Consider the following 12,230-nt stretch of genomic DNA (forward strand, 5'->3'; position numbering starts at 1 on the left):
GCTTACTCATCTGGCCCTCAGCCTACCCACTATACCAGTTTGAGTTGGTTATCCAGGAGAGATGAATCCAGGCAACCATGAAGATGGTTCATCAGGGGATGCCAGTACCCTCCTCACCCAGCCTCTCTCCTAAAGAGATCGTGGGCTGAGGGCATATGATCAGGGAGACTCCCAGCTGCTTGTGCCCTTAAGTAAGAGGACAGGGGAGGGAGTTTCTATACTTAAAAAGAGAGAAATACTTTTGTTCCAGAGCTATAAGAAATATGAGCAGATGAAGCTATGGCTCCAATGGCTGGTCCATTTTGGGAAACAAGATGCAAGCGAGGGAGTAATATATAAACAAAGTGTGGGTATATTTGGCAAGTTTGAGGCAAGCAGAAAGGAGGGTTTGGGTACTCTATAAAAAAACAAAGATCTGAAATTCAAACTTCTTCTGATAAGGCCACAACGAAGAGATTTCCAGCAGTGGGTGTTGCAGGAAACTGGCACCCACATCGCCACAGGCTTGCAAGGTGATGTGCCCAGATGAGGAGGCAGGTGAGGCAGGGCAGCGTCCCTCACAGGTCCATGTCTGGGCTTCCTGAGGATGTCTTCAGTGGCACCGAGTCAAATCCATCAGGAGTCCTCTGAAAGAGATGGTGACGGGAGCTGGCTGCTGCACGTGGGCAAGTTTGGGGAACAAAGGAGGGAAATGGAAAATAGGTGACAGAAGGAGCTCTCATGAAATTCCTGCTTTCCGTGGCTTTGTGGAAACATGGACCTAAGATATCCTCTATTCTTCTTGCTCCCTTCAGCCAGTCAGAGGGTAAGAAATATCTTTAAAACCCCTTGCTCTGCATCTGTGTTGAATTCTAGAAGTTCCAGAAAGACTCAAGCGTCCCAGGATAAATTGTTCTCCCATTAGTTAAAAAAAAAAAAATTCAAGGTCTAAGGAGGCCAAGGGAGTCACCCTGGAAGATCAGCACAAAGGGAATGAGATTCAGCCAAGTAAACACCTCCCCACCTTCCTTCCCTCGCCATCCCTCCCCACCCCATTTGGATGAACTGGCTCAGGGCAGCGGTGAGCTGTGGGCACTGGCAGAGTGGGACTGCAGAGGGCAGCGGCCCTGGAAGAGTTGCCTGAATGTTCTCTGCTTGCCCCAGGCCCAGACATCCGTGGGACAGCACCCTCCAATGGCCAAAGGAGAGCTGCACGTCTATCGGAAGTTGATCCTAGAGATCACCTCTTCCCCTCCCTCCAAAAAAAAAAAGAAAAAAAGAAAAAAAAAGGGCAGGGGGGAGGGGGTCATGAATCTTACAACATGGGTGGTTCAATACTTCTGGAAGTTAAAAGGCCCAAACAGTCCATCCACTGGAGTGCATGTCGGGAGAGAAGGAGCCTAGTCAATAGCAGCCTTGGGCCCCAGGGGAAAGAGTATTGGTGTGGAAATACAGAAGGCAGAAGCCAGGATTCACAGGGTGGGGGGATAGAATAGTATGGAGGATGGGGAACAGAGTAGTGGTCCCTGAACAGTGTGGGGTCATTCAGTATCCTAGGACTGGTATCTTCTCCAGCCCTGCAGGCTGACCTCAGTGCACTGGCCAGGCTCCCTACCTTGGAGGTGAATGATCTGATCTTCCCAAAGAGTGACTTCTTGCTGGTGAAGATGAGGTCATCCTCCACATCCTCGCCTTCCATGATGGCACAGCTGTCGGCTGCTGGCAGGTCACAGTCCTTGAGGGTGGCATTCATCACCAGCTTGGAGTATTTGTACTCTAGCCTATGAAACAAGAGGATGGGAAAGACAAGACACCAAAATGTGGAATAAAAGGGAAAGGGAGAAAGGCTGGGCTGTAAAGAGATATTCCCATACCATGGGTAATGGAACTGAAGCATAGCAAAATGGTGTTGGGCTGGGCATATAACTAAGGAATCCGACTCCCAAGTCAGGGATCTTTTTCCTCAAGTATAGGTGTTTCTGTGATCTCAAAGCTTAATAGAAATAATGGAATTGTAAAGTCATTATTTTTATCATTAATAATAACAAATTAAGAATTCTCTTTGCTTTTCTTTTGAGAATCTAACAGCCCTTCACAGACTGCCATGTGATACCATCCCTGTTTAGGAGTCAGGATAACCAAGGCATACACTGGATAAGTGGCTCAACACATCTCTGGCCAGAGTCACAGGGACTGTGGCCAATGCCAGAGAATGGCCCCATGAACTTATACTCTCAGATACTCTCTTCCCAGCTCAATGATCCAATCCTGGCCATCCCCAAACTGCAATACCCCATCATGTACTTTTGATTCTTTTTCCAAAAGTAACAGGTCAAGACGGTGAGCAGGATAGCAGTGCAGGTGCCTGCAGAGATGCCCACTTTCAGCCAGAAGTCTATCGTTTTGCAGATGGTGACTCTCTGCTCAGGCAGGGAGATGCCACGCGAGCACAGCTTTGGTTCTCGCCACACATAAGTAGTCTTCTATCGGGGAGAAAAACAAAGAACTCAGATATCACATTCCCTTGTCTGCTGGGAAGTCCCCAAGCAGAGACACCTACCTGGATCCCGGCCACGCAGCTGCTGACGATAGCGTGGTAGTCAGCAGCTGAGCAGAGCGGGCAAGCGGCCACGCTCTCCCACAGGAAGTGGAAGTTACAGCCATCACAGGTCCCATCGGAGCACGTGCTAGCAGAGCAGAAAGGAGACATGAGCGCACACTCTCAGGACTGCTGGGAAGATCTGGCTGGAGTCCTGGCGTCTCATAACTTGCCTGATCTGTCCTCTCCTTGCCAAACCGTTAGCTCCATCAGGATCCTTCCAACTAGTCCTTAACCCAGGTATCGCTCTCCGATTTCCCTGATGATAAGAGGCCTTTATGGCCTTCACCAGGGCTCCCACCCTCTGCCCGTTTGTTTCTGCTGACATCCGATGAGAACTAATGTAAGCTGTCTGAGCTCTAGCATAGCTGCCCAACTAACCCCTCAGAAGCTCCTGTCCAACCCATGGACATGTGACACTTTGCAAAAGTCACATGCAGCTTCCTGCAGAGGGTGGAGGTGGGGGGCAGGGTTCAGGAATGAACTTCAGGTCACTGCTATCTGCAGTGTACTTTACTGTAACGTTTGCAACAAGAATAGTGATCTTACACTTTGACACCACTGCTGGGTCGAAATGTGCTGCTGGGCTCCCCATCTCCCTGATCAGTTGTTGTCTAGGAGCAGCATTTCCCAAACCATCTTCCTCAAGACTGGTACCCCTCAAGATGTTAGTGTTAGGTGAAAAAAAGGAAGGTTGGCGGGGGAAGGGTACTGTAATCAAATTAGTTCAGGAGTCCTCAATTTAGTGCACTCAGCTATTAAACTCAGAATAGGGTCTTCCAGCTGTAGAGCGATTCCTAGGATTCCCTAAACCTTTACTAATCCTAATGATAATAGGAAGTAACCACATCTGAGAAGGACATCTGGGGAAGTCCTCAAGTCTCATTATCTCATTTAATTCTCATAACAGCCCCCTGAGGGAATTTATTACTCTCCCCATTTTACAAATAAGGAAGAAGAGGCCTAGAGAAGATAAAAACTGTATCCATAACAGAGGTGGTAAGTGGAGGAGGGAAATCAAATCTGGCTCTCAGCCCCAGCAGTTCGTCACTTTGCTAGGCAGCTGCCCCTATAATGGTCTGTGAGTGTGAGGGTAGCTTTGACTCTTCCTGCTCCATTCTTGACATCTAAAGACTGAGGGTTTGGAGCCATGACTGTGTCCCCAAGAACCCATTAATGGATCTCACATGGTTTTCTCGTTTGCTCTTTTGCAGTACTCTTTGTTTGGTTCTTGGGATGTTATGAGGCCAAGGGAGGGAGACTTTGTTACATCCCTTTACCTTGGCAGCGACAGACTTCCAGGAGCAGGTTTCAGCAGACTGCATCTGACGCGGATGGTGGTTGATCTCCCAGAACTGCAGGACTGGGTCACATCATTGGACCTGCAGAGAAAGCAGCCCCCATGGGGGAACGAGTCACTCATCTGTGTCATTGGAGAGCCACTAAGTAAAGTCAACATGGAACGGTTCCCTCACTGGGGAAGTCTGGACTTGGGCTGTGGCCTGACACACAGGAGAGTGTTGGGGTCAGGGAGATCTGGTCAAGGGGAAATGCACTGGTCTAGGAAAGGCTAGCAGATGCACAACACTGGAGCCTCCCTTAGGCAGGAAGGGTAGTCCGCCACAGGTCATCCAGTATTCCTCCCTGCCACCAGAGGCAGACCTGCCCCAGGAATACCCAAGAAGCTAGGATGGGGAAATCCCAGCCTTTAGTGCTCATTGCTGGGCAGGTCTGCTAGACCTTGGAAGTGGTCTGGCTTGATAAGTAGTAGGTGGCTAGAGAGGGAGGGACACCACAGAGATTGCGGAGGAGCCCTGGGTTTCACTTGCATTAGCCTGGCCTCTCATTTTCACCTATAAAAGAAGATCACGTCCGGTATTCCCAAGGGCTCCGGGTGGAAAAGTTCAGCTGGGGAGGTGATTCCGTCCAGAGTCATATCTGTTGTCACCCCTGCCAAATTAGAGCTCCTAATTAGTCCTCACTAGTAGCATTTAGCTGGCAACCACTTCTGTTCTTTCAATACCTGTCCACATCCCACCTTCCTTCATCTCATCACATCCTTGAGTGGCTCATGAAAGGGTGAAACAAAGGTTTGTCAGTGGCCGCAGGGGCATTTCGTACCCCAGGATGGAATAGGAAACAGAGGTCAGGAGGTTGGGCCCCTCACCTGGGGCCTTTTACCTCAGAGCCTGGTAGGCTCACTCTCTCTTACAGACATGCTCAGACAGGCGAGAGCAACTGTGTTACTCACCGATAAGCCGATCTGCGAGGCTAACAGGCTGCGAGGACACTCCGGCCTTGTAGCCTGTCACCTCCGGGGGAATGATGACCGCCTGGCACACGTAGGCTGTGATGGATTTGGAGAAACCTGACTCACCCTCAGGAATCCGGAGGTCAGTGACATTGTCGGTGCACACGGACATTTTCTTACCCTGGGCAGGGGGATGTGGGGAGGAAGTAGGAAGGAATGAGTGATCACAGAAGAGCTCCCAGAAGGGAACAGGGAACAGTTTTTCCATGTCTAAAATTTCAACTTTCTAAGAGTGTGTTGCAGTGGAACGATTCATCCCAGTTCTAATTACAAGACAGATTTTAAAAGATAAAAAGTTAAGAATAAGGCCTAGGTGTCCTAGTTTCCGGAACTCTGGTTCAGGGATCCCCAGTCTTTTGTTTCCTTGGAGTCACCTGGGAGCCCTATATAAGCAGTGCTGTGAAGGCGGCAACTGATTTGGAGATCTAATCTACCAGCCCACCCGTTAAGGGCCTTCCTTATCCTAGTCAGTTTTCTAGGCAGATACTGAAATGTGTAACTAATCCCATGAAATTTATCTGGACCTCTGGCCTGCTTCCCATTCCCTTTCTGTGTCTTCCTTGGAGCTGTGATTCTACCATACTTACTTTGGAAGCACCTTCCAGAGTGTCCTGGGGGTTAAAACAGACCCCATAACCAGCCCTCTCCCTGCCTTGAGGTAGGACATCTTAGGATCTACTGGACCCTATTCCATTTGAAAATATTTATTGGGTTTCCCTGGTGGCGCAGTGGTTGAGAGTCCGCCTGCCGATGCCGAGGACATGGGCTTGTGCCCCGGTCCGGGAAGATCCCACATGCCGCGGAGTGGCTGGGCCCGTGAGCCATGGCCGCTGAGCCTGCGCGTCCGGAGCCTGTGCTCCGCAACAGGAGAGGCCACAGCAGTGAGAGGCCCGCGTACCGCAAAATAAATAAATAAATAAAATATTTATCAACAGAAGAAAGATTGTTTCTCCTCCAGTCTTTAACAACCCATACTGTATAGAATAGAACTCTGGAAGATGGAGGGAATTGAAACTCCTTCCTCGAGATTTTGTAATAGAAGAGATATTGAGATACTGTTCCTTTAAAAATTCTTCAAATTTGGGCTTCCCTGGTGGTGCAGTGGTTGAGAATCTGCCTGCCAATGCAGGGGACACGGGTTCAAACCCTGGTCTGGGAAGATCCCACATGCCTTGGAGCAACTGGGCCCGTGAGCCACAGCTACTGAGCCTGCGAGCCTGGAGCCTGTGCTCTGCAACAAGAGAGGCCGCGACAGTGAGAGGCCCACGCACTGCGATGAAGAGCGGCCCCCCGCTCGCGGCAACTAGAGAAAGCCCTTGCACAGAAATGAAGACCCAACACAGCCAATAAATAAATAATTCTTCAAATTTATGAAATATGAATATATAACATGTTTGCTAATATAAGATCATTTGTTCAATATTTTAAATTTAAGTGGGCCAAGCATTTAGAATGTAGGATTTTCAATATGATAAATTTTTTTACAAATAGAGCTAAGTTGCTAAATCTGGTATCTCAGTTTATTTTCAAGATTGTAAGAAATAGGTAAAGAACATGAGAACAGAAAGGAAGCTTTAGATTATATAAGAATAAGGGAGCAAAGAAAAGAAAACTCACAGACTCCGCAAATTCCCATCTTCTCTCTCCCAACTCATTGACTGAAACTTTTGCTGCATGGGGCTTGCTTTAATCAGTCTCAATTCCTGAGTTATCACTGTCACTTCTGAGGCTTTAACTTCTTCAAAGACTTCTTAAAAACAAGATAGAGACACCTGTCTCTAATCTTTCACAGATTAGTTTATTTCTTGGCATGTTCTCTCTATAAACACAAATCAACTTTTTTGCATGCTGCAGAAGATGGGTAGAAGCTGTGTGGTATAAAGACCTAACTTCCACACACAGTCACAGACTAAATGCTCAAGACGCTTTTTATTTTGCAACATTTGAAATTAACTTTCCAACCGCTAATCCTGGCCTGTTTGTAATTTAGTCAAGTGCAGTGGTGGTGTGATTATCCTTTACATTTCTGCCTCTGAATTTTGCATCCAAAATATTTGCAGCAGCCCGAAATGCTGATGGTAACATGTACTGTCAGCAAAGATACATGTAGATGAAATAAAGAGTAATTTATTTTATTCAGCCTCTAGAAAATGAAAGGCAAGTGTCGTGATTACTGAAGACTGCTTTCTTAAGGAAAAAAAACTTTCTCCTGCATAGTTTTTTTTTTTTAATTGAAGTATAGTTGATGTATGTGCATAGTTTTTATATAATCATTTTGAGAGAATAAAGGTCAGGGAGGAGTAAATGTACACCTTATTTTATTTTATTTTAATTTTAAAAATTAAAAAAAATTTTTTCGGCTGCACCACACGGCTTGTGGGATTTCAGTTCCCCAACCAGGGATGGAACCCGGGCCCTGGCAGTGAAAGCACGGAGTCCTAACCACTGGACCGCCAGGGAATTCCCTACACCTTATTTTAAACACGTTCGTTTTCCTAAAAGTTTATAATCCAGATGATTTGATTTTAGAGGAGAAAGTCCTCAGGGAGAGTAATAATCATTAAAAAACCTTTGAATCTCCTCAATCCTCTGCGATCTGAACCTCCCGTGTCCTCTGGCCTCTGATCCGCTGGCGCCCCCTTTCCGTTCTCACGTGGTCAGTACCTGCACAGCTTACCTGGTTTCCGCAGAGACTGAAGGTAAAGTGGTGGAAATATTTCAGCCCTTTGGAAGTGAAGCTTGGCCCTCCAGCCAGAGACACGGTGTTTTCCAAAGCCAAGAAGTTGTAGTCAAAAGTCCTGGTCGGAGTGCTGACTGAGAAGGTACAGTCATTGTAGCACAGGGAGTGGATCTGAGGGGAAAGGGGTCCATCAGGCCGGCTGCGCAGGCAGGGCCTTGAGGAGGCCCCACGGAGAGTGGCAGTCTCTCTCCCCAGCCTGGTCCAGCCCACGCAGGGTGAGAGAAAAGGAAGCATGGATTAGGAGTGGGCATTAAAAGATGCAAAACAGGGGCTAGTGTGGTTTACGTACATCTTGCCATTCAATTATTAGCACATATATGATGCACAAACCCAAACCTCTTATTTTTCAGTAGGTAGTTGGGTCAGATTCTGTAGCCTTGTTCCTATGCCTAGATTATAAAACTCTCTCAAGACACGAGATAGCCCTTCTTACTTTCAAGCAAAAGACAACAAGGTGCTAACTGGAAGAAGGGTGTCCAAGATGGCAGAAGAGAAGCTACAAGCCTGGTCCCCCTCCCCCATTTAAAACTCACTGAACCCCAGATTACTTTTTCCCAGGCTCTCTGTAGGAAACTGAGCCATAAACCCCTTTCTTGCTCATTTTAAGGTCCCCAGGCAGCAGCAGCCTTACACAACTGTCAATCCCTCCCACAGCAGCAGAGGGAGCCCTGGGGGAGGACTTTTGCGGCAAAAGTCCAGGGTGCCCCAAAGAGGTTGCCAGGGGTCTGCAGAATTGATGCACTTATTGCACAGCTAAACTGAGCAGCATCTGCAGACTGTGTAAACAATGTCTTACAAATGTGTGTCCATGTGGTTGTGATTAGTAAAATTCAAGTTCACTTAAAAGCATTAATGAATAACTAAGAGCTTTTGGTCATAGTATTTTCTTAGATTCAGGAAGTGCATGGGGGAAACAGCACTGCTGCTCCACTTTAGAAGAAACCCCTGGGAAAGGAGACAGCAATATGCCAATTAACCATATGTCCCAGCAAAGGTGGGTTACCCTCCCCACAAAGAGGAGGCAAATTCCCATGATAACAGGCTGGACTGAAGTAGGCTGAATTTGAGCCACAAGTCCCACTACTCCTTCCCTTCAGGTCTCTGCACAGATGTCAAATAACCCTCTGGACCAGATGGTCACAGATCTCCCTTACCCATCCCCTGAAGATGAGACTCGCTCATGACTGAGGCCCAGACCCTGAAAACCAACCACTACAGCTAAGAACTCTCCATCTGTGGTCATAGCCTGGATGGGTGTCCTCTAGGATGCCAACCTGGGCGTATACTAGGGGGGGTGGTCCTTGGGTATTAGCCCCTCAAGAACCCCACCCAGGACCCGGCACCATCTGAGGTGGCCCATTCAGAGGGCCAAGGTTATGATGTACGGCCAACTGCTGGCACCTTGTTGCTCTTGGTTCCTGGACCGCAGGTCACGCAGGCCTGGGCGCCATAAGGCTGGTGGGCTTTCAGGATTGTGTTAGGGGGGCAGGAGCGGCAGGTTCCTGAATCCCGATCAATATAGTAGCCAGCAGGACACGAGGTGCAGGAGGAGCCTATGTCAGAGGCTTCCAGGGCACAAGGACGGCAGTAGGAAGCCACGCCATCCATGACATTGGTGACATTGATGGAGTAGATCTTGGCAACATCATTGGTGTACTTTCTTCCCTGGAAACAGAGACAAGAGGAGAGTGGGCCAAGTTCTGAGCAGTAGCAATTGAGTGCTCTGGAAATAGTAAGAGTATGACTTAATACTTTTTATCCTGTGATACTTGAGAAAAATCTTTAGAAACATCCTATTCTTTTTACTCACTAAACAGTAACTCTTTATGTACATTTTGTGTCATTTTAAAATAAGACTGAACGACTTAAATGACATATAAAAATATTAAGTACCGTGGGGAAATATGCAGTAGATGCTCATATTTTTTAAAAAAGCAGTTTTTTTCCTTATAAAAGAAAAATAGTATTTGTGGAGAAATAAAGACTGTATAGGAGATACTTCATATGTTAACTGGGTTATCTCTGGGTAGTAGGATTATGGGGGATTTTCTTCTTTTTGCTTATTTCTATCTTTTAAGTTTTCTCGCAATGAAACTACGTTATTTTGAGTTGAGAAAATACAACAAAACCGGAGTTATTATTATGAAAAACAAGAGCAGGGACTCCCTGGTGGCGCAGTGGTTGAAAGCCCGCCTGCCAATGCAGGGGACGCGGGTTTGTGCCCCGGTCCGGGAAGATCCCACGTGCCGCGGAGCGGCTGGGCCCGTGAGCCATGGCCACTGAGCCTGCACGTCCGGAGCCTGTGCTCCGCAACGGGAGAGGCCACAACAGGGAGAGGCCTGCGTACCGCAAAAAAAAAAAAAAAGAGCAGGACTGAACAGGGTATACCAGGTCAGGAACCACACATGTCCTCAGGGCAGGTCTGCTGAGGAGGGACAGGTAATTTTAAGAGTTTAGAGTGTCATTTTCCCCTGGAAGTCATTTGGCTAAGGCTAGGTGCTCCTCAGGGGCTGGAATAGGCGTTCTTTGCTTGACTCCTTAGGAGTCTTCTAATCCCTGGATTCTGAAGCTCAACCTCATACTTAAGCTAATGCAGGAATCCTTCCAGGTTCAGAGGTCTCTTCTGGGCGTTGAGCATCTGAGTAAGGGGAGGAGCTTACTGTCTCATGAAAAGAGGTTCTCTGGAAGGCCCAGGTGAAGCTCATGGTAGCGTTCTCCTCAATGATGTAGGTATAGGACTGTTTGCCTTTGGAACCTCTCCACGTCTCCACGGGACTGTTGGTCCTAGAATTCATACCCTGAACCCAAGACAGATAAGTGAAGAAGGCCTGATGGCTGGGTGGCTGGTGGGGAGAGGATGCCCATACCGCTGCCATCCTGGGGGCCATCACAGTGGGTTAGACCCATATTAAACGGTGCAGTCCCTGACAGACAGTCAGGCCCTTCCTCTGCGAAATCACTGTAAGCAAGGGTGTCAGTTATGTTGATACCCCAACAGGGCAGAGGGGCCAACCCTCCCAATAGTCCCTGGAAGCCCCAAAGCAGGCAAAGAAAACGTACCACCATGAAGTAGAGCTCGCAGTTCACAGAACAGATGGTCTCAAAGACAAACGTGATCCTGGCCACCTCTTTATTCTCTGTGTCTGCCATCACTGACTGTGGAGGTCTGTGGGGCAGAAATCAAAAGTCGGTTCCAGAGGCAGACAGTGCTTTTTGAAGAGCCCAGATGGCAGCAAAGGGTCTGCTGGGGGACAGGATTAAGTTCTGAGTATGTTGGAAAGAGCATAGACTAAGTCCAATTCTGCCACCCTAGCTGTGTGAACTTGACCTAGACAAACTATAGTTTCCTCATCTGTAAAACGGAGGTAATAATCTTTCTTATTTACCTCCCATCATTGTGGTAAGATCCAAAGGCATAACAGATGTGGAAGTGCTTTGTAAAATGCTGTATAGCCTCACCAGCAGAGTGCGGTCTCCAGACCCACTGAATCAGAATCTGTGCATTAACATGATTCCCAGGTGACTCATATGCACGTTAAAGTTTGAGAATCATCACTATCATAAGATGTCAATTGTCTGCATTCGCTCAGCAGCTCTCTCCCAGGGATAGTGGGGTTTTGCCTGGATCGAATTAGCAGGTACTTCAACTTGTTTCTTTCTTTTTTTTTTTTTTTTTGCCATACGCGGGCCTCTCACTGTTGTGGCCTCTCCCGCTGCGGAGCACAGGCTCCGGACGCGCAGGTTCAGCGGCCATGGCTCACGGGCCCAGCCGCTCCGCGGCATGTGGGATCTTCCCAGACCAGGGCACGAACCTGTGTCCCCTGCATCGGCAGGCGGACTCTCAACCACTGCGCCACCAGGGAAGCCCTCAACTTGTTTCTTTAACAAGGTTCTCAGGCTGGTCCTTCTTTGGAGAAAGAGACAGCCATGCCCGATGGGTGGGGATGGCGGGGGGGATAAGTGGGGTGAGGAAGTGCTTTACTGCTATAATCATATTTGCAAATTGAAAAGTACTTTGGGGAGTGTTACCTCCCAAAAGTCTAAAAAGTTTGCTTACCTCATAAACATGGGATATAGCTGTTCAGCTCTGAGTAATGTAAATTAAGGGAAGGGAAACCTTTTGAGCAACCGCCGTGGCTGAGCACTGTGCCAGGGATGGAAACGAGGGAGCTTGAAGGAGGGAATGGAGAAGCCAAATTTGCAACTGGGACGCCGATTCAGTGGTTCCCCCTGACCTCTAAAGCACATATAGGCAGAAGAGTTCACTTTGGCTTTGGAAATCCATTTATGGCTTTTCTTTTGGCTTTGGCCATTTGCTTGAATTCTGAGGACCTCCAGTTCCTGGCTCCTCCCTACACAGTGGTGCTAACCGATGGGCTAGAAGAATCATCTCAATCTGAGTTAGTCCAAAATCACAGACTGTCAATCCCTCTTGTTTTACAGACAAGGAGCCTAAAGCCTATAGGGGCACAATGGCTTTCCCAAGTTCACGTAGCCAGTAAGTGGCAAAGCTCAAATGCCCTATCTCCCAGTCCCGTGTTCTTTGCACCGTACCACCCTGCCTGTATTTTTTTTAATGGCAAACAAATTGCTTATTATCC

The 12,230-nt window shown here is 47.9% G+C and overlaps 1 protein-coding gene across 3 annotated transcripts in view; it reads right to left on the reverse strand.

Moving 5' to 3' along the window:
* Positions 1-557: 557 nt before the first annotated feature.
* ELAPOR1 (endosome-lysosome associated apoptosis and autophagy regulator 1) overlaps positions 558-12,230 on the reverse strand; it is a 67,821-nt gene continuing 56,148 nt past the window's right edge. For all 3 annotated transcript variants that reach the window (XM_060142425.1, XM_060142427.1, XM_060142424.1), the window contains 11 exons: positions 10,690-10,795; positions 10,290-10,427; positions 9,031-9,294; positions 7,567-7,740; positions 4,830-5,010; positions 4,432-4,528; positions 3,859-3,960; positions 2,540-2,666; positions 2,284-2,462; positions 1,595-1,760; positions 558-626 (listed from right to left, as the gene is read on the reverse strand). In XM_060142425.1, coding sequence (XP_059998408.1) covers positions 558-626; positions 1,595-1,760; positions 2,284-2,462; positions 2,540-2,666; positions 3,859-3,960; positions 4,432-4,528; positions 4,830-5,010; positions 7,567-7,740; positions 9,031-9,294; positions 10,290-10,427; positions 10,690-10,795 — 1,603 coding nt within the window. The remainder of the gene's footprint in view (positions 627-1,594; positions 1,761-2,283; positions 2,463-2,539; positions 2,667-3,858; positions 3,961-4,431; positions 4,529-4,829; positions 5,011-7,566; positions 7,741-9,030; positions 9,295-10,289; positions 10,428-10,689; positions 10,796-12,230) is intronic.

The sequence above is a fragment of the Lagenorhynchus albirostris genome, chromosome 2 (assembly GCF_949774975.1).
Source record: "Lagenorhynchus albirostris chromosome 2, mLagAlb1.1, whole genome shotgun sequence".
Lineage (NCBI taxonomy): Eukaryota > Metazoa > Chordata > Mammalia > Artiodactyla > Delphinidae > Lagenorhynchus > Lagenorhynchus albirostris.